Source organism: Tenrec ecaudatus, chromosome 5, assembly GCF_050624435.1.
Source record: "Tenrec ecaudatus isolate mTenEca1 chromosome 5, mTenEca1.hap1, whole genome shotgun sequence".
Classification (NCBI taxonomy): Eukaryota; Metazoa; Chordata; class Mammalia; order Afrosoricida; family Tenrecidae; genus Tenrec; species Tenrec ecaudatus.
The window spans coordinates 72,969,805-72,992,063 of record NC_134534.1 but is presented as its reverse complement, the minus strand read 5'-3'; the positions used below and the strand labels follow the sequence as shown (position 1 = coordinate 72,992,063).

General features: G+C 44.8%; 1 protein-coding gene across 5 annotated transcripts in view; it reads left to right on the top strand.

Moving 5' to 3' along the window:
• Window positions 1-22,259, top strand: part of TRIM55 (tripartite motif containing 55) — a 107,537-nt gene that overhangs the window by 75,155 nt on the left and 10,123 nt on the right. For 3 of the 5 annotated variants that reach the window (XM_075549621.1, XM_075549622.1, XM_075549619.1), the window contains 2 exons: window positions 1,065-1,315; window positions 2,644-3,025. In XM_075549621.1, coding sequence (XP_075405736.1) covers window positions 1,065-1,315; window positions 2,644-2,991 — 599 coding nt within the window. In that variant the 3' untranslated portion in view covers window positions 2,992-3,025. Of the gene's footprint in view, window positions 1-1,064; window positions 1,316-2,643; window positions 3,026-22,259 lie in introns of those variants that run through there. The other 2 variants (XM_075549624.1, XM_075549623.1) reach the window with 2 other exon arrangements.

Below are 22,259 nucleotides of genomic sequence, written 5' to 3'. Positions count from 1 at the left end.
TGTGCATGCATGTGACTTTGAAGTAAAATTGAAAAAATGTTAGGGATACTATTCATTTGACAATTGTGACTTCATTTGTTAAAAATATTTACATGGCTTGAATAATTTTTAAATTGTTGTGAGGGGGCAGGATTGACTCATCTGTCTGGGAAGTTTGCTGACCCCTAGAGTCTAGATGATAAGACCTCTTGGCTAAGCCACTAAGAATGCCCTGAGTCCATAGACTTAAATTTAGAAGCAAGTCTTTGGGAAGAATATTTTTTTTAAGTTTTAATATTGTTTGTCCTTAATATTGCCAGAAGTTAAGCTCTTTGGGTTAGAAAAAGAGTCCTGGCATTAATTTTTTGTGGGGGGAGGGGTATGGGGAAAGATTTCATAGTCACAACATGAACAAAGTAGGTAAAAAATTAAAGCAAGGTGAGTGAGGGTCTTGTATATTTTCTGAGAAAGAAGAGTTGCATTTCAATTTAATTCATCAACAGCAAGTAGATATTAATCCTAGTCCATTAAATGTAGCTTCCCTCCTGAAATATTTTCCTATATTAGATACACTGGGCACAGGCCGCTCATATTTTGTTTAGAATGGGCATCTTCTAAGGAAATGTAGCATGACATCATTACACACTGCATGTGTAAATATATCACGTGGGCAAACCATAAAATATAAATTATGTATCATCATTCATGTAATATCTACAAATTTATAATAGTGGGGGCGAAATGACATGATATTTAATAATACAATAAAATATTCTTATCACTAAAGAAAAAGGACAATATAGCATCTCTAGGTTGTAATGTAGACTATGTAGACAGGCTCTAGGATGGTGAGAGGACCGTATTTTGCCCAAGGGGGTGGGGTGGGGTGGGGGCCAAGGATAATGATGATGATTGGCATCCCCTTCACCTTTGTCCTCTCCATATTGGACTGGAGCCACTAATCCCAGTCTGGTTTACCAGGGTCATGGTCACTTGATTTTAGCCTCATCTGTCATGCTGGTCATGAGTTGCTTCCATGTGGTGGTAATGACAATGATTATGCATCGCTTTCCTTACCTGACCAGAAGAAGAAGAGGAAGAGGAAGAAGGAGATGGGGAGCTAGAAGGAGGAGGAGAAGACGTAGTAGAAGTGGAAGAGGTAGAAACAGAGTCGGGAGTTCGAACAGAGGCTTCAGGAGAAGATGAAAGTCCAGAGAAAGCCTCTACCCCCTCTCTTCTGGCCTCTGAGTTCCAGGAGGTGCCAGGGCCACTTCCTGTTTTCTCTGCGGAGCCAACTCCAGCCCTGCCGGCTGCTGCTGAGGCCCCGGTAACACAGGTAACTCGTTCAGACTCCCTTCCCACAGGCACACAGGCGACCCATTGCTGAACAGCCTCAATAGTTTATGCTCACACAAGAACAAGAAAACGACCTCACAGACATTTCTATTTGGAAGACAAAAGATTACAGACACTCACTGTGTGAGAAAGAGAAGTCTTCCAAGTGACTCAACAGGTCATTGTTGTAATAGCTGGTTGGCCATCTTTAGTTTAACAAAATCTTTCCACTGAAAAGACTCTCATGTCTGGGGCCATCTTTGTCTAGAGAGTGAGTATGTGCATGTAAAACATGAATTCCTAGACAGTATCAGGAGGGTTGGTTCTACTCTTTGTCGCTCAGTGAATACAGATAGGGGTATAGGCTGGAAAGCAATATAGAATGAACAATGAAAACATGCTATACTTTCAGAATTTTGATTTTTCTGTAAGTAATAAAAGTAAAAAAGCAAAATCAGATGAGTTTGTAGCCCTGTGGCTTACTCTGAAATACAATTTTATCTTCTCCTTGAATGACCAACCAACCAGCCCTGGTTTCCTATGGATCTGCCGTTAGGTGAGATCACGTGCTGATGGAAGGTGTGGGAGATTTCTTATGAAACTAGCCCATCGCACGCGGCACCTGATTGGCTGACGGTGTGTTTCAGAGATCACTGTCCTGTCTGCAAACCTTCGTCCCGACTCCATGACGCTTTTCAGCAGCTGGGATCCCAGCACACTGCATTTGTCGCAATGCGTGCCCATCAGTAAGGAGCCCTAGTTTTGCACCTGCTGTCAAGTGGAGTGAAATTATCCTCAGAAACAAGACCTCTGAGAGGAGATTTAGGGATAGAATGATATTCTGTGCTCTCTTCCCATCGGAAACCAGGCTAACGCACTATTTATAGTCCCAAGGATCATGAAATTATGGGTTTACTAATTGCACTGAAAAGTGGTGTGATTGGATAGCTAAATAAGGGTTGGACTTGATCAGTCAAATACATTTTTTGGTTTTAGAAAAGAGGTTTGGTGGCCCACATATACCACGGTCAAATGAATGCTGGTCAGTCATTTGATCCAAAATCGTATAAGCAATGTCCACTCCTGTTTCTCCCTGTCCTCGGTACTGCTGAGTGAAAGACAAGCACAGGAGAGAAGAAGGGGCACATTCCTACTTCAGGACAAGGGGCGCTGTCACTGCCCTGAGCGTTCCTGGCACAGCACCCAGGAGGGTGGGGTGAGCTAAAGCAAGCAATCGGGAACTGCGCTTAGTCTTCAAACACAAGGGAACTGAAATCGACTGCTCTTTTCTTCTTCTTTTTCTTTTTGGATTTATCTGCCCTGATTAAGGGGGAGGTGGTGCCCAGTGGCTCTCAGCAGACCACAGAGTCTGAAACTCCAGCCCTTGAAGCATCGGAAGCTACGGATCCCCTGTTTTACCCTAGTTGGTATAAAGGCCAAACCCGGAAAGCTGCCAACCCACCTTCCACCGCAGGGAGCGAAGGTCGGGGACAAGTAGGGCCTCCAGGTTCGGAGGATTCCCATGAGCAGAAGGCAGAAGTGGCAGAAGCCGCAGCCAATGAGAGGGCAGCAGAGAGTGGTAAGGAAACTAGTTCACCTGCAGCTACTTCTCAGGTTAGTGTTGATGCTCTTCTGTCTCCTGCTTCCCTGTGCTGCCGAGAGGGTCCTGGGAAATAAGCCACAGCAAGAAAGTAGGGTGTTTGGAGGGACAGAGAGCATCACTGCCTTGGGAGAAATGAAGACGCAACACACCTTGCTGTTGACACGTTTTTAAGTCATTCTATGAGAGGAAGACAAAAAGGCAGATTTGATGACACTCTGACCATGTGACCTCACACCCGGCTCCCCAGGGGAGGGGTGGCAGGCTGCTTTGTCTGCAGTGACTGCTGGATGTCCTGGTTCACTTCTGGAACGGCTACATGCCCTTGCTCAGCCTTTTCTGCATCCTCCTTGGACTGGCAAACACTAACCACCCGCTTTTGTGTAGTCCCCAGCAACCTCTAAGGAGCATGTGTGCATTGAGTTTTACATTTGCTCTGGAAAAGAACCTCTGATTCATGAAATCTGGGAGGGTGTTGGCCAGCACTGGACAAAGATAGCCTTGGCCTCACCAAACAGTGCTTCCTGGGAAGCAGAAAAGCATCCCCGGCCCCCACAGTAAAGAGATATTTGCTAAGTGGTTTTTAGTTGTTGTTGTTCGCTTTTTCAATGGATGTTGGAAGTCTATATCTCTTCCCTAACCTGGGCTAAATGTCTGCATGGCTCCAAGATACCATAGGGGGAAAATGATTTCTGAGTTCTTCAGAAGAAAGAATGCTCATGGTTCCCCCCTCCCCATGCATCTTCTTCTATGATGTGTGTGGTGTAAGCGTTGTCTAGAAAAGAGGACAGCCAAGAGATGCTCTCCAGGTCCATCCATGTTCCTGGGTCATCAGGTGATGACAAGCAACAAGCACCCTCCCCCTGCCATAAATTAGGGAATCACCTAATAACTGTATCTTATGTGAACCCCAATGTAAGATCATTAAAGGAAATGCTGCTTGGAAAATGAAAAACAACATGCATGTGGCTGGATCTTCTCAGATGAAAAAGACAGTTTGGGCATGAGGAAAGCTTCCAAAGCGTTTGCTGTGGTGAAATATATCTTGTGGTGAAATGTATCTAACAAGAAATTTCCATTGAGCAAGCTGTAAGTATATCATCCAGTGACGCTGATTACCGCGCTGTCCAGCCGTCACCGCGTTCCATCTCCAAAGGGAGGGAGCCGTGTGAGATGCCTTATCATAAACGCCTGGAGAAGGCTTGGAGCATTTCTAGAGTTTACCGGGATTCTTAAATATTGACTGGAAACTGAGTCAGGAGGAGTTGTTTTCTGAAAACAGCCGTGTGATATGCTGAGAAGAACATGTAGTAGGTGTTTTGGACCAACATGAAAGTCCGTCTAAATGATGCTGTAAACAACTTGTGTGTGTGCGATGATGTCAGTGAAGCTTTCTTCTTGTCTTCTCACAGGAGTTAGCCATTTGCCTAGCACTCTTGGCTTTTCTTATACTTCACTACATCTGGCGCCAGATTCAATGCTTGATTTTTACTTTAATGGGTAGGAAATATTTTCTTTTCCCTTAACTAACATCTCATGTATCTTCTTCCATATGGTCCCTCTTCTAGAAGCCCAGAAAAGAATTTCTCCCTAAGTCCTGAGGCTAGCTTCTAAAATGTTGATCACCAATACTCATGACCCGAAGTCTTCTAGAATGTCATCACCCGCAGGCCCCTTCCTGAGGGGAAATGCTGCCTTAGAGGGAGCCCTCTGTCAGAATAGGGACTTAGTGGGAAATGATTCAGTAATCCAGTAGGAATGGGCCCTCTGATTTCAAGTGATAGCAACCATGTGCTGGAGATTCGCTGCCCTTACATGAGAGAGAGGGTTAACCGTAGACGTCATATTCTCCATAGATCATCGTTGTTGGGTGCCATCCAGGGGGTTCCAGCTCATAGTTGCCCCGCAGGACAGAGTGACACTTGCACACAAGGGGCTTCTTGCACGTAGTCTTCACAGAACCACATCTTCAGATCTTTCTCTCGTGGAACCACTGCATGGGTTTAAACAGCCAGCCCTTTGCATGGCAGCTGAGTTCTTCACTGTTGGACCACCAGGTTTCCGTCGTCTATAGATAAAAGAATCTGATTTCCTTAGCTGACAACCCTGCTGGCATAGTGATGACATACATGTCAAACTGCTAAGTCAGTAGTTCAAAACCAGCTGGCATTCCACAGGAGAACGATGGGGCTTCCAATCCCTTAAAGCGTGTCAGGCAAGAAAACTCAGAGGTGCAGTTCCAGGCTTCCCTACAGTCACTGGGAGTTGGCCCCAGCTCCACAGCAGTGGGATTTTGGTTTCTTTACTAGACACCAGAAATGCCAGAAGACCAGATGGCTCCTGCCATAAATGATGCCTGCCTGGTGGGGTGGACTGAGTCATTTCTTGGTTCTCTGTAGGCCAACAGACTCTAGTGTTTTTCCTTGGACAGGAGGGCTCTGAAAGGAAGGTATCCCTGAGTGCAGCCACATCTGAGTGCGGTGCGACCTGACTGAATAAGGAGTCAGAAGATCAACTTTCACCTGCCATCCATAAAGAATTAGAAACAAGGAAAAGCCATAAAACCCTTCAACTGTCCCTGCATGTCACCACGTTAGCTTTCTTCAGGATGTACTGTTATGAGGACTGATATCTTACTCCTTTAGTATCTTTTAAAAATGTTATTCCATTTAATTAATACTATTGAAATATGGTAAGCAAATGCCCCTACAGGGCCCTGGGAGCCAGGTAGCTCCCTGTGCCTGGAGCCCAGAAATAACCCACGGTGGCTGGTGCCGAGTTCTTGGATATCCAGGGCCCGCTGACTTTTCCCAATGTTGATATCAACTCTTCTTGAAGTTCCCAAGTATGGAGGTCCCATGGGCACTGCCATGTGTGTAATGGTGTGTGAGCAGGACTTCCCACCAATAGCTAATAGATATCTGTGTGCCCTCAGATGTCCTGACTGTCTCTCATAGTCCCCTTTTGTCACTATCTGTCGCCAGGGACATTTACTCTGTGGAGTCAGTGAGAAGAGAGAGCATAAGTGTAGAACTGAGTGGTTGTCTGAAGAGTTCATTCTTCATTCAGAGCACTTGGGTTGGGGGCTTTGTCACCACATATCCTCTTAATTCTTCTCTGGGGCTGTGGGCCGAGGGACGTGGTTTGTCATGCTTTGTGGCTGCTATCCACGTAGACCATTTCATATTTGCTGACATTCACACACCTGCCTGGGGAGATGAGGGTGGAGTAGAATAGAGAGGGGCTTGGGTAGGGTGAACTGGCATTCAGTATTGCCAAGAACCTTGCTTACGAGTTCTCAGTGTTTGAGAATGCACACGAAGAAGGAAATTTTACCCTGATAGAATGCCGCTCTTGGATCCCTGAACCGGTAGCTGCCGATTAACGGAGCCCTTACCTGAGTGGCAGTTCCCTAAACTCTCTGGATTTCTGCATGCCTGGTCCCCCTTCACCACTTCAAAACCCAGCTTCCCAGATGAATGTTTATGCAGTGGAAGGTACGCTTTCAAATCTTTTCCTGGACACTGAGCATGTGATTTTTATTAAAGTTATTGATTCATCAATGGGCTTCCTCTCCTTATTGTGGGGTCTCATGTCAGGAAGTGGTGTTTCCCTAGACACCCAGACACATCTTAGGCCCATTTGCTGATTTGCCAGCACACTCCAGCCCCATTAGCTGAACTGCAAACCTTGGAAGACGTCAAATGCTGTGTTTCCCAATGCTTTCCACACATCTGCTCTCACAGTGAAAACCCCTTTGCTTTTGCTGCCTGTGACTTCCAATGATTGGCAAGCGCTACTTTCTCTTCACCCAGTCACTGATGCAGTTTCTGTAAGAGGAACTGGCAGACCCGGATAATCGGGTTCCTCCACTGGTGTGAACGGGGTCTTGTGTTTTGTCAGATCTGAGAAGCCTTATTCACTAAGAAAAAATAATTTTTCCAACAAGGTGTGGGGACTTTGAATCTCATGCAAAGTGCATGTTCTCATCTACCCTTCTGTGAGAACCTTGCCCTCCCCATTCTACCAGAAAAAGTGGAAGAGTTCAAAGGTCTAGGGGTACAGCTACCTCTAGCTGGGAACTGCATTTAACTGGTGAATTGCCATCTCCAGCCCCCCACTTCCAGGTCTGATGGATGCTCAGGCATCTCAAAGAGAGTTTAGTCTACTTCATTCATTAACATTTCAAGTTATTTTGGGCAAAAGGATGCACATCAGAACACCAGGCAAGCCTACGTTAGAAGGAAAGTGTGATGAGAAAAATAGACTCCGGCGCCTCTCTCTAGGGCAGGCCCATGTTGCTTCACCCAGTCCAATCTAGCTACTCCACTTCCGCCATTTTGTTTGATTCTTGAACCCAGAGTACACCTGGTTGTTACTGCCTGAATGCACCTCTGCCCCAAGGAGCAACCGGGCATGTTTTTTAGGAATGGATGTGGTAATTACCGTTTTTCAGAGGTGGGAGTAGCAAGGAGTGTCCCTCTTCCTTTATTTCCAACTTGGCTTAGTGGCCTTGTGCTTGAGAGTTTGACTAAGCCATAGAATGGGAGCCGTGCGAGAACAAGTGAGAGAAAGGTAAGGCTTTCTACTCCCGCAAAGAGTTACAGTCTTGGAAACCCACAGGGGCGGTTCTACCATGTCCTATAGGGTCACTGTGAGCCAGAAACAACTCAATGGCAGAGAGGGAGAGAGAAAGAGAACTGAGGCTTCCAGAGAAATGTTTCGGGGTGCTGTGGAACTAACTCAGTTAAAGTTGCTCTGGCTGATACTTGAGCTGCCTCAAGGTCAGAGGACCCCCAGTCCTCACCCCAAGAGAGTTATTTGCTTTGAAAATGGAATTTATCGTTTAAATCACAGTTGCTGCCTCTATGAAGAAGCACCAGCCCTAAGCTTACATATTTCTCTGGAGCAGAGGGCTGTAGTCCTGGGAGGCCCTCACGCTCTACCATGTTCTAGGAACTCAATTGTTGAGAGAAAAGACTACCCACTGTGCCCACTCCATTCTGCACGCCTGAAAGAGACAGTCACGTTGGGTATAAAGACTGCCACGTCTGGGCCAGTGGAAAGGTCAATGAAATTGGGAGAAAGTGTTTAGTGCCCAGTCCTGGCCTGTGCGTGACTCAGTTTTATCACCAGTAAAAGAGAGGTGTCAATAGCCCCACCTTCTGCCTTAAGAACTAGAAAGAGAAGAGAAAATTCAATTAAGCAGAGGGAAGAAAAAAGATCAGATTTCTATAACATTTTAGACAGTACAAAGTTTAATGGTCATAACAATAAATCCGCTCCAACTATTTCCATTGATGTGAGGGGAGGTAGCGGGTGGGGCCTGAGGGATTTAGGCCTGAAATAAATTATTCTAATTGATAAGAGTGAAATACATTCTCAATGAAATAAGCAATGCCATGCCATTCTCACAATAGATTCCTGTCTTGAAGCTCTTAAAAAGTCCTTATTTCACAAACTGTTTTCCAAATCTCTTCTTAGACCCCCATTTAGCTAAATGTTTACTCTTTAGCTAACAGTGCCTTTCAGATACCAACCATGAATTGCTCTCAAATTCATTCCAACTTGTGGCCCTTCGATGTCCATCACTGTAGAACTGTGCGCCGTAGGGTTTCAGATGGCTGACTTTCAGAAGAACATTGCCCCACTTTTCTTCTCAGGGACTTCTTGTGGGACTGGGGCCCCTGACTTTGCACTTAGTAATGAATTAGATTAACCTTGAACCACCCATCTTCAAATGCCATAAAGGCATAAAATCAACCTCAGGTCCCTACCTACCTCCCGACTCTGGAGCAAAGTCTTTGGATGCACGGATTAGAGGTCGCAGAGATGGTTAGACTTCTCTCAACTACTTGGAAAATGCTTGGTCAAGTTGAGGGGCAGTGAAAAAGAGGCTGGTTCTTGACAAGCTGATTGACACCAGAACAATTGTGCGGGCGGCACAGGACCGGGCAGTGGTTTTTTCCATTGTACACAGGGCCACTAGGTGGCAGAACCGACGCAAAGGCACCGAACAACAACCCTTAGAGGTAGCCACAGAATATTTGAAGAATGGAATCAGGGAAAGTTTGGTGCGCTTAAAAATCAGCTTACAGAGGTGTAACTATAATTCCACGAGTTTGATAAACGATGTAGAGTTGCCTGGCCACCACCACAGTTGTTACAGAGTCGATTCCTACTGCCCCAGGAAAGTTCCCTCCTGCACTTTTGTGGTCAATCCTCTCCTGAATCCCAGCTACTGGTAACCACAGGTGTTTGCTCTCACTTGCAGTTCTACAAGGTCATGTCCATGAGATCACATAGTATGAGACTTTGGTGATTGGCTCCTATAAAGGCTTAGCATCAACATTTGAGGTGTATCCATTTTGGTGCAGGTACCAGTATCTCCTCCGGAGTACTAGGCCATTAACAGTAGTATATCACGATGTACTTGCCAATTGATTGTCTTGTTATTACTATTTGCCTGTTATAATCAAAGCCGTCAGGCACATCCACATAGAGATCTTTGTGTGAATGTATGTTTTCATTTCTCTGGAGTAAATACTTGAATTTTATGGTAAATTTACCGTGACTTCAGAAGAAACTGCCAAATTGTCCCCATAAAGGCTCCCCAATTTTGTGGTCCTCAGCAAAGTACGGGAGTTTCGGTGATGCAGCATCCTCACCAGCACTTGGCATTATGTCAGCCTTCAAGACTTTTGTCATGGGCATGGACGGCAGTCCCTGGTGCCCGTGGTTTAGGTTAGCGTTTTCCTGATGACTGATGGGGTTTATCATGGTTTCATATGCTGGTTAGTCATTTTCATATTTTCTTTGATGAAGTGCTTGTTGGCACCTTTTGTACACTTTTTATTGGGTCATTTGTCATTTTCTGGAGGTTGTAAATACTCTTTATATGTTCTGGATAAAATCCCCTCTCAGTACATGAATTTTAAAATAATGTCTCAGTCTGTGCTGGCCTTTTCACTTTCTTAATATTTTGAAGAGCATGTATTTTAGATTTAAATTTCCAGATTTGAAATTCATTCAGAATATTCCTTTTTTAAAATTATTTTTAAATTCATTTTATTGGGAGATCATACAACTCTTAACACAATCCATACATACATCAATTGTGTGAAGCACATTTGTACATTCTCAAAACATTTGCTCTCCACTTAAGCCCCTGGCATCAACTCCTCATTTCACCCCTCCTTCCCTGTTCCCCTCTCCCTCATGAACATTTGCTAATTTATAAATTATTATTTTGTCATATATTACACTGTCTGTCATCTCCCTTCACCTACTTTTCTGTTGTCCATCCCCCAGGGAGGATCCCTGTAATCGGTGCCCCCTTTCCACCCCACCCTGCCTCCATCCTCTCGGTATCACCACTCTCAGCACTGGTTCTGAAGGGATCATCCGTCCTGGATTCCCTATGTTTCCAGTTCCTATCTGTACCAGTGTACCTCCTCTGGTCTAGCCAGGTTTGTAAGGTAGAATTGGGATCATGGTAGTGGGGGTTAGGGGGAGTTAGCATTAAGGAACTAGAGGAAAGTTGTATATTTCATTATTATTACACTGCACCCTGACTGACTCATTTCCTCCCCGAGACTTCTGTAAGGGGAAGTCCAGTGGCCTACAGATGGGCTTTGGGTCCCCCTCATTCACAACGATAAGATTTTTTGTTCTTTGATGCCTGATACCTCATCCCTTTGGCACCTCAGGCTCACACAGGCAGGTGTGCTTCTTCCATGTGGGCTTTGTTGCTTCTCAGCTAGATGGCCACTTGTTTACCTTCAAGCCTTCAGGCCCCAGATGCTGTCTTTTGTTAGCAAGGCACCATCAGCTTTCTTCACCACAGTTGCTTATGCACCCACTTTATCTTCAGTGATCATGTAGGGAAGGTGAGCATCAGAATGCCAGTTTAATAGAACAAAGTATTCTTGCATCGAGGGAGTACTTGAGTGAGGGCCTAATGTCCAACTACTACCTTAATACTAAGCCTATAAATATATGCACATAGGTCTATTTCCCCATCCTCATATATAAATATATTTACATATATACATGCCATTGTTTAGACCTCTATAAATGCCCTTTGCCTCCTAGTTCTTTTATTTTTTTAATTTAAATCATTTTATTGGGGGCTCGTACAATTCTTATCACAATCCATATATCCATCCATTGTGTCAAACACGTAAGTACCTTTGTTGCCATCATCATTCTCAGAACATTTGCCTTCCACTTGAGCCCTTAAAATTGGCTCCTCATTTTCCCCCCTCCTTCCCCACTCCCCCTTCCTCATGATTCTTGTAATCAGTTCCCCCTTTCCACCCCACATTCCCTCCACCCTCCAGGCATCACCACTCTCACCACTGGCCCTGAAGGGGTCATCTGTCCTGGATTCCCTTTGTTTCCAGTTGCTATCTGTACCAATGCACACCCTCTTTTCTAACCAGATTTGTAAGGTAGAATTGAGATCATGATAGTTGGTGGACAGGGAGAAGCATTTAAGAACTACAGGAAAGTTATATGTTTCCTCGTTGCCACCCTGAACCCTGACTGGCTCATATCCCCACATGCCTTCAGTAAGGGGGTGTCCAGTTGCCTACCAATGGGCTTTGAGTCTCCACTCTACACTCACCCTCTTTTACAATGATATGATATTTTGTGTCTCCTACTTCTTTCCTCTATTTCCTTTTTACTTCCCTCTTGTCCCTCTATCATGCTCAGCTTTCATTTGGGTTTCAGTAATTCCTCTCAGTTACATTACCCTTGATCAAGCCCTACCAGGCCTCCTATACCCTCCTTACCACCAATATGGATCACTTGTTGTTCCCTTGTCGCTGGTCTGTTAACACCACTTCCTTTCCCCCCACCTCCCCCTATCACAGTCCCTCTGGAACTGTCGGTCCTGTTTTCTCCTCCAGATTGTTCATCCAGCTTATTTTATTTAGACAGATCTGCCAAGTTAATAACATGCACAAAAACAAGACAGAGCAAAACCAAGCAACCAAAGAAAACAAAACAATAACAAGCCAGTGACGAAACAAAAACACAACAACAGCAACAAAAAAGAAAAGCTTGTAGTTAGTTCAAGAACTGTTTGTAGGCCTTTAGTGTTTTCCGGTCGAATCTTATGGGATGCCAAGCTCTGGCCCCAAAGTCTATTTTTGGTATTCCCTGGGGACTTCGTTGCTCTGTTCCCCTTGCTGTTCTGTTACATACCCTTAGTGTTTTGCCTTGATGTGGTGGGATCAGATCAAGCGCATTCCCACACTGTGTCTCCAGTGTTGTCCCCTGGAGGGCTATGGGTCACTGAGGGATACCATGTCTCATAGTGGGGCCAGCCATACAGTCTTCTCTGTAGATTGGCTACTCAGAGCGGGAATTTTGTCCTCAAGGCTTGGTGGGCCAGGACATGCTCCACTCTCTCTTCCTCTTCCGTCATTTGTTCCCGTGTGCTCTGATCAGACACGTCCCTCTCCCTGAGCTGCAGCCTCAGTGCTGTCCTCTGAAGTAAATTCTTCTGGGGGGAGGGGCAGGTGTCCATGTAGTTGGGATTCTCTCCACTGGTTCCCTACTGCATGCCGGCAAGTTGCCTTCATATCTTGGAGCACTGGGTTGAAGTCTGGTCCCTGTTTTCCTCTTTATGATGCTCCTCCTGTGATCAAGCAGGGTTGAATTTTCCTCTTAGGAACTCTCCTGGGCTGATTTCTGCAGAGTCCCTCTGGGATGTCTTACTCAGTCGCCATCTTCCTGGAACTCTGTATTTTTAGTTTTAATGACATATAATTTATCATGTTCTTAAGATTTATATGCTCTTTTGGGGGGGGGTTGTTTGCTTGCTTGCTTTGCATCCTATTTAAAAAATTTGCTTAATGCAAGATCACAGGATTGTCTCCTTTGTCTTTGCTATAGAGCTTTTGTAATTTAAACTTCCAGTAACCCTAAGATCCATTTTAAGTTCATTTTTGTGCATGTGGGATTGTGATTAAGACTCTTCTCTCCCACCCATGGCTATCCATTTATTCCAGCCTTGTATGTTGAGAAGATTGTTCATTCCTTTAGTGAAATATCCTCTTAACTTGTTCTAGTCTCATGACCATATATTTGTGGGCCTATCTCTGCACTCTGTCTTTGGTACCATTGAGCTATATGCTTGTCCCTTACATATGGAAAGTTCATGTGGGGTGAAGCGGAAAAGCAATGGGAAAAAATGGATTTTTTCACAATCTTTTTAAAGCTCCATGCTGTCTTGATTTTTATGCTCTATAGTAAGTCTTGGAATCAGTTAATATAATTCCTTCAACTTTATTCTTCATGTTTAAAAATCATTTTTATTACCAGTTATATCAATCTTGTTAAATAACCAAATTTTGATTATTTTAGTTTTCTGTATATAATTTTTATATTTTTATTGGCACCTAATCCACATATCATACAATTCAAAAGTTCAATCATTTAATCCTATCAAGAAGAACTGTACAATCATTACCACAATCAGTTTCAGAACTTTTTTCCCTCCATGGTTAAATATGGGGGAAGACTTTAAAATGTGTTGTGTAATCACAGTCAGGTCCAGTGCTAACTTTCTGTATTTTTTGGGGGGGGGGTTCTGTTTTCTGGTTTATTTCTGCTCTCCCCCTACCTTCCTTTTCCCCTAATTTCTTTAAGTGGAATCTTGGACTATTGATTTAGACTCTCCTGCCATCCTCACAGTGGGAGGCTTGTCTTCCTCCTTTTGACTGAGCCTCTGCTTTACTAAGCATTAAGTCCTTCCCCCAGGACTGGTATCTCCTGGTAACTAACAAGTCTAGAATCCATGAGCTAAAGTCTTGTGACTCTTGCTTCTAAGGAGCACGGTGCCTGCCTGTCCGCTCAGACAGATGTGTTTGTTCTTCGGGCAGCACGTGGTGGCACTGTAAACATCTATCCCCGACTCCGTAATTCCAAGGCGTCCTTCTTCTCTTGTCTTCCTTACCTGTCACCCAACTTCATGAAAACATGAAGACTTGGGTCAGGAGCACCTTAGTCCTCAAAAGTTGCTGGGCACACCAGTTGTGGGATTACCTCTCACTGTTTCAGCCAAAGTCAGAGGGAAATTTGAGAAACTCTTTTAAGTTTGTTCTGTAAGTGTAAGACGGAAGGAAGCACTGGGGTTTGCTCCTCCAAACTGTTTCTATCGAACAAATTATATATCCCAAACTATGTGGCAAAAAGCAGATCTTGCAATGATCACAGGAAAAAAGTACCTATGCATACCTGAGCCCAGGGTTAGAGACCGCCATCCACCAAAGCATCATGCTCCACTGCTTATCTAAAAGGGGGATGCTTCTTGCTTGGCTACCTATCTTTTTTTTCTTTCTTTCTTACTTTTATTTGGGGCTTTTACATCTCTTATCACAATCCATACATCCATCCAGTGTGTCAAACACATTTGCACGTGTGACACCATCATCATTTTCAAAGCATTCTCTTCCCACTTGAGCCCGATATCAGCTCCCTATTTCTTCACTCTCCCTCCCCTCCCTCACAAACCCTTGGTAAGTTATAGATTATTATTTTCTTATCTTACATTGTCTTCTGTTGCCCCTCACCCACTTTTCCATTATTCACCCCCCTGGAAGGGGGTTATATATTGATCTTTGTGATCAAGTCCCTCTTTCTTCACCCCCACCATCCCCTAATTCTCCTGGTATCTCTACTCTCATTGTTGGCCCTGAGGGGTTTATCTATCCTGGATTCCCTCTTATCTGTAACAGTGTACATGCTCTGGTCTAATCCGATTTGTAATGCAGAATTAAGGTCATGATAATGGGGTGGGGGAGAAAGCACCAAAGAACTAGAGGAAAGTTGTGTGTTTCATTGGGGATCTACTGCACCCTGACTAGCTTATCTCTTCCCTGAGACCCCTCTGTGAGGGGATGTCCAATTGTCTACAGACAGGCATTGGGTCTCCATTCCATGCTCCCCTCATTCACATTGGGTATGGTTTTATTCTGGGTCTTAGATGCCTGATACCTGATCCCATTGAAACCTCATGATCACACAGGCTGGTGTGCTTCTTCCATGTGGGTTTTGTTTTTTCTCAGCTCGATGACCTCTTATTTATCTTCAAGCCTTTAAGACCCCAGACACTATATCTTCTAATAGCTGGTCACCATAAGCTTTCTTCATCACATCTGCTTATGCACCCATTTTGTCTTCAGTGATCATGTCAGGAAGGTGAGCATTACAGAATGCCGGATTGTTAGAACAAAGTGTTCTTTTATTGGGGGAGTACTTGAGTTGAGGCCCAATGTCCATCTGCAACCTTAATTCTTAACATATATATATATATATATATATACATAGTCCTATTCCCCTCTCGTTATATATATATATATATACCTCTATATTTACATCTCTATAAATGTCCTTTGCCTCCTAGTTATTTCCTATATTTCCTTTTACTTTACTCTTTTCCCACCATCATGTTCGGCCTTCTTTTGGGATTAGTAATTCCTCGCTACTACATTGCCCTTGATTGAGCCCCACCAGGCATCCTATGCCCTTCTTTCCACTGATTTTAGTTCACTTGTTGTTCCCTTGTCCCTGGGTTGGTTCCCCATTCCCCTTTCTGCCTCCCACCTCCCCTTCTCCCTTATCCCCCCAGAACCATTGTTCCCATTCTTTTCATCTACAAATTACTTATCCTACCTATCTTATCCAGATAGACATGCAAATACATTAATAAGTGCAAAAACCAGGCAAAGCCAAATATAACAACAAAGGAAGTCAAAACCAACAAATAATAACAACAACCAAAACAAAAACAAAATAACAACAAAAAGAAAGTCACTGACAGAAATGGAAAAGCCTATAAATAGTTCAAGGTCTCTTTGTTGGCCTTGCGAGTGTTTTCCAGTCATTTCTGATGGGGTGTCACACTTTGCCTCCAGTCTATTTTTGATATTCTCTGGGGAATTTCCTCACTTTGCTCCCCTTGCTGTTCTGTTGCATGCCTTTAGTGTTTCACCCCAGCGTGATGGGGTTGGATTGTGCACTATTCCCACACTATGTCTCCAGTGTTGTCCCCTGCGGCACTATGGTTTAGTGAGGGACATCATGTCACATGGTGGGGCCGGTCCTATGGTCCTCTCTGTGCATTGTCTGCTCTGAGCAGGAATATTATCCTCGAGGCATGGTGGGCCAGGATGCCCTCTCCTCCCTCTCCGTCCCTTTTCGTTTCTCCTGTGTGCTCTAATCAGACGTGCCCCTCCCCCCAAGCTGTAGCCCCAGTGCTGTCCTCTGAAGTGCATTCTTCTGAGGGGGTGGGGTGTCCACATAGTTGGGATTGGAGCCGGTCCCACAGACCTCTCTATTGGTTCCCTGATACATACCGGTATATTGTATTCACATCTTGGCGCATCAGGTTTAAGCCTGGTATCTGTCTCCCTCTCCTGTGGATATATAAATATATCCTCCCCTTGAGTGGGTTAGTGCCCTGCTCCCCCACTACCCATGTCTTTTTTCTCTCTCTCTTTCCCCCTCTTATTTAGTTGGCTGCCATATATATCCCTGGATTGGGTTTGGTCCCTGCCATAGTTGCTGGACCTTATCCCAGGGATGGATGGATGGATGTATACCGTAGCTTTTCCCCTGATGCCCCATTTGTTTTTGTTTTGTTTTTTTTAAGCTTACCTCAGTTGACTCATGCTATACTTGTCCTTTTGTGCTTGGCTCACTTTACTTAATATGACTTTCTCCAGATCTTCCCATGCGGCGATGTGCCTTATGCATTCATCGCTGCTTTTTAGGGATGCATAGTACTCCATTCTGTAAATGCACCACAGTTTTTTAATCCATCCGTCTGTTGATGGAAATTTGGGTTGTTTCCAACTCCTTTCACTTGTGAACTGTGCCATGATGAACATTGGGGCACAGATGTCTGGCCGTGGTTTGCTTCTTGCCTCTTCTGGGTATATGCCCAGTAGGGGGATTGCTGAGTCCTATGGCATCTCAGTCTCCATCTGTTTTAGATATCGACACATCGATCTCCATAGTGGCTGTTCCTACCTCCAGGTCCCCCAGCAGTGCCTGGCCACCTGTCTTGATGGCCTTGCTGACCGCCTCCCTGATTTGAAGACCATCCCTACTGACTAAGCTTAAAATGCATTTTTACTGCCAGGCAGGAACTGTTACATTTTGGATTTCTAACAAATGAAATCTTAAGTCATGTTATATTTCTAGTGTTCTAATTAACAGTAAGCTATCTCTTTTAAACTCCCTGCCCTCAGCAAAAGTGACATTTTTGACCTTTCATATTTTAAAGAGGTATTACCATATGTAACATATTTGCCCAATGCACATTCTGACTGCTGCTTCTGAGTAATGAAATCCTTGACTACTGTGCTGTTTAATGATTGTTTTTTATTTCACCTCCCTGGGTTCTAGAATCCATTGAAATGGCTACACAGAACTCACAGGCAAATTCATGATTAAAGGGTTTATTAAGGAAGTAAATAAGTTGTAATGCTGGTAAGAAATGCTGAGGGTTGAGTTGTTTATCAGGACACATTATAAAGTTCTTTCAGGCCTGCTAATAAATGCCCCAGGGGGGCACACCCCAGTACTGTAATACTCAGTCCAAAGCTCCCAGTTCCACTTCAGCAAGCCCTCAGCTCCTTGGGTCAACAAGCCCAGTTTCCTGAATTAAGTGCCTGGAGGCACCCTACTCGGTACCAGCCTCCTGCACAAAAGCACTCCGCTTTACTTGCTCTGTGGGGTGGGAAGTCCAGCACTGTTCCATGCCCTGGCTCCTGGCTCTGCTGCTCCTTTGATGTCAGAACTGTCTTTGGAATCCAGGAGGTTCTTGCTGGTAGTGAGGTCCCTCCCCTTGCTTCTCAGAGGGCTTATTTTATATGCAGCAGATGGGATTCCAAGGAAGCTCCTTCATGGTTACAGGTGGATCCTATTGGTATCAGGGCTACTGTAGTCGTCGAAAGTTATCAGGAAATGTTTCAAGCCCTCTTTGATTTCAGCAAACAAGATTGTGGCATATACATATCATAGATGGTTAATGAGCCTTCCCCTAATACTGATGCTGAGTTCTTCATATAATCAATCCATCTTCTCAGATTCTTTACTCAGCATCCAGCTGGAATAATGTGATGAAACGATGTAACCATGACACACACCATTCCTGATTTTAAACTACACAGTATCCCCCTTGTTCTGTTTAAACAACTGTCCCTTAGTCTATGTACAGGTCTCCTTCGTGTGTTTGTCTCTGTTATGGTTGTAGAGGGTCTTCATTCATACGTGCTGCTCTTTGTTGTTGTTGTTGTTGTGTGCCATCGATGAGTAACTTCTGCATCGTGGAGCCCATTTAGGGCAGAGCATAACTGCCTCCGGTTTCCTTGGCTGGGATCTTTATGGAAGCAGGTGGCCCAATCTTTTCTCTCGGAGATCTGCTGGTAGGGTCCAGTGTCTCAGTTCCCAGCTACACTTAGCCAGGGTTCTTCTGGGGCCGCCGTGGCTGCTTTTCTTATGGTAGGCTAAAAGACGGGGCCCAGAGGAGGAAGGTGCTAACTACCCTTCAGATATTCCAGCTGGCGGCGTGCTTTCAGGAGAACCTCGTGGCCAGAACCCCCAAGCCCCACCTCACCTTGGATGCACATGGCCAAGCATGGCAAAGACAAGGATCGCTCAGGTGCCTGGTGCACTCAAGTGACTACGTTGCAATTTACAATCTGATGATTAGAAGTCACGCTTCTGTTTTTAGTGATACCCTGTTTCTAGCTTTGTTATAAATTGCTTTCTGGGCTAATATCGCTGTACATTTCTATAACATGATTATGCCCTTGTGCATTCCTTGTTGTGTGTGGGCCAGTTCCCATGGAAGTTCAGGGGACACCCTCCTCACCATTGGTGGGCCAATGACATTGGCCTTTTCCTTCTGGCTAGAAGGCTTGATGGTCCCCAACCCAAGTAATGACCAGAAGATGCCAGTGAGCCCTTCTTCTGTCCCTACTGCCCTCAAGTCGGTTTGGACTCCTAGCAACCCTGCAGTGACATACCGGACCGAGCACTGTCCCCCTAGGATTACTGAGACAGTAGTCTTTAGGAAGCTGACTGACACATCTTTTTCTTGTGGAGCAGGGTGTGGGTTCAAAGCATTGACATTTTTAGTTAACAGCCAAGCCTTTAACCACTGTGCCACCAAGGATTGTGTCCCCTGTCCCCAGTGTTGCCCAGATTCTATCTCGTTCACCACTGTCCCAGAGACAGGGCACTGGGGACATTGTGGGTCACCCACCCCTTAGAGCCTTTGGCTGAAAGAGCAGAGGAGATGTATGGCGGTCAAGAGCACCGGCTCTTTCTAGACAGTCATCAGGAAGTGTAGGGTTCCGATGGGTAGGAACCGACTCAATGGCAGTGAGTTTGGAATGAAAGGAGAGTATCACAAAGAACATCAACCCGAGGCCATTTGAGTCACCAATCTAAGCTTTAAGCTCTACAAAATGCCTTTTTTTGAGATTACAAAGCACCCCCAGAAAAAAATTTTAAAGTGTGTAATTAAAAATTTTTTAAAAATTTAAAATTTACAACACATGTTCCCAAACTTACTTGGTCCACTACCCTCTCTTCAAAAATATTTTTTTTACTTAACCCTGCTTACCCCCAACACCAACTAAACACATTTGTACTGTAGCTCATATTCATAGGATAAAGCGCAGGTACCTGCTTCTGTGGCCAACGGGATCATTCCAGTCCCTCCCCTATGTTGGGAAACACTACAATAAAAATAAGAAAGAAGCCCACATCAAGCTCACTGCCATCAACTGGATGCTACCTCATAGCTACCCTACAGGACAGGTACCCTATAGGACCAGTACCTTCTAGGACAGGTAGGACTGCTCCATGAGTTTCTGAGACAGTCACTGTTTAGGGGGGAGAAAGCCCTGTGTTTCTCCTGCAGAGAAGCTGGTCATTTGATTGAAATGATTAAAAAGAGAGGCAAGGACTAGCAAAGCTCCTTTCTCCTTCTAAGTACATAGCTTATTTCCTGGACGCTCCGAAACAAAAACAGATGTCCCCAAGCCTGTTACTGACTCCTGGTTTCTTGGCTGTAAATAGTTTCTTTCCTGCTGGGTGGGTGGAACCACCAACCTTCAGACAGACTGTGAAGCACAAACTGTTTGTGCCAGACTGGAGACCTCAGCAAACTTCTCATTGCCCTCAGAGTCCGTTATCTTGACAAAATGCGCAATACCCTAAGTCAGCATGGGAAATGGGCCACAGTTCAGAGCAGCAGCAACCAGTTGTAAACCCTGTATCTCCAAGAGGGACCATGTGGGAAAAGCTAATCTTGTTTTCATGCAAATGACCATTGAGACCAAACCATACATTCTGATTTCAAGCCCAAGCATGAACTTAAGTTTCTCAGAGGCGCGGATGGCTAGGGCCGAGTAGCTTCCTTTCTGAGTCAGATTACTTTCACAGGGTATCACAGAACAGTTCACAAAAATGCCACAGGAGACCAAACACATGATTTCCCAGGAGTGTGATGATAGGTCTGTTCTTTGAAATGATCTGTGTAGTTTGCCAAAACAAACGGCAATGAATGCAATTTTAACTATGTTCTTGGGATGTGAGTGAGGGACACAGGGTGTCAAGTTGTCTCCAAACAGGAGTTCCCATCTAGAGCAATTGCTTTGTGTTTTACAAGTCAGGAGACTCAAAGCTTACAAACAGATGACATGCCAGCACCCTGATTTCAGGAACTTCAGCTTGATCAAATTAGAGAGGAAACCCACCATTGCTAAGACTATCTACATTTACAGTCTCACAGTCCAGAGCTTAACAATCCTGGAAATCAGAAGAAGGTGAGACAGAGAAATGAAGATATTTACAGGATCTGCCACATTGGGAAACAATTGTAGGGTAGACTTCATGAATCTTTTCTTACCCAATACATTTTAATGAGGCCATCGATATTCTATAGTAATTTTGTTTCATTTGGGATTTTACTAGAAGAATACTACCATTAATAAAATTGTAGAGTCTATATTTATGCAGCATCTAAAGCATCCTAACAATGTGTCACTTTAAATAGCTGGTTGAAATGAATTTTAAAGAGGGAGATATTCTGTAAATTGATTATGAGCAGTGTAGTGAATTCACTAGGAGATGGAACCAACTCAACAGACTAAGAAGTACAGGGTTGATGCTTCACTGTATTGCAGCATCTAAAGACGGATGCCGGGCGGCACGCGGCAGCAGTTTTAACTGCTGTGCATACATTGCTTTGTGATCTGCAAAATGCTTTCCTAGCTATACTCTGGTCTCACTCCACTGTCTGCCATGGAGTTCACACTGAATCACAATGACCCTATAGGGCAGGGAACAACAGACCCTGTGAGATTCTGAGAGATTGATGGGATTAGAAAGTGCCCCATCTTTCTCCCTCGTTGGCGGTTTTGAACTGCTTACCTTGCAGTTAGCAGTGCAAAGTATAACCACTATACTACCGGGCCTCCTGAGAGGAATTCCTCTAGTTAAGGAATTTGGAGGTTGCAGAGGTAGAGGGAGGAGTTTATCGGTGGGTTTGACCCTACAGTGAATGAGACGGTGGCACCTTCTGATTCCTTACCCTGTGCCATCAAGCACATCTGTGTGGCATAACAGAGGCCAATGTGGAGTTTAAGAAGAGTGAACGCATCACCACGCCACCTGGCTTGGCATGCTAGAAGTGAAAGGCAATGTGGTCAAGAGCACCTATGTCCCTCACAGCCATCATGCAGCACAGACGGGCCAGCGTCACGGGCATGGGTGGCTACCCCAGATCAAAGAGACCTTACTCCTTAGCTGCAGTCAGCCTACCAATGAGCCTGCCTCTCTCTGTCTCCCTGGTGTGGGGTGGTCTGTCCCCGACACCTGGAGCCCGGACATTCAGTAGCACTAGCTGTGCCCCTTCCTTTTGGGCTGTGTGGTCACTGCCAGCATTTCTCAACAGGTGCCTCACTTTTGGTTATTTCGAGCAAGTCCCAGTCTTCCCAAGCTTGGGTTTTCTCAAGGCTCAATTGGGAGGGTACCCATGATGCTGTTGCCCTCATGTGGTTCTCGTTTGGCCTTATTCTCCCAGCAGGAGGCAGAGAGTCTCCTGTCCTCGAGGAGTTACTGATCTAACCTCACTCTCCAATCAAATATATAATTACTCCTTTTTTCCAAAGAGAGTAAGAACTCACAAAGACTCTGTACAGACAGACACAACTGTCAGACCCTTATCGGAGAAGAAGGCTGGCTTTTACGTTTGTTCCAGGCTCTGATTTTGACTTAGTTTTGCCAGAACCCCACCCCCCTGACCTCCTGG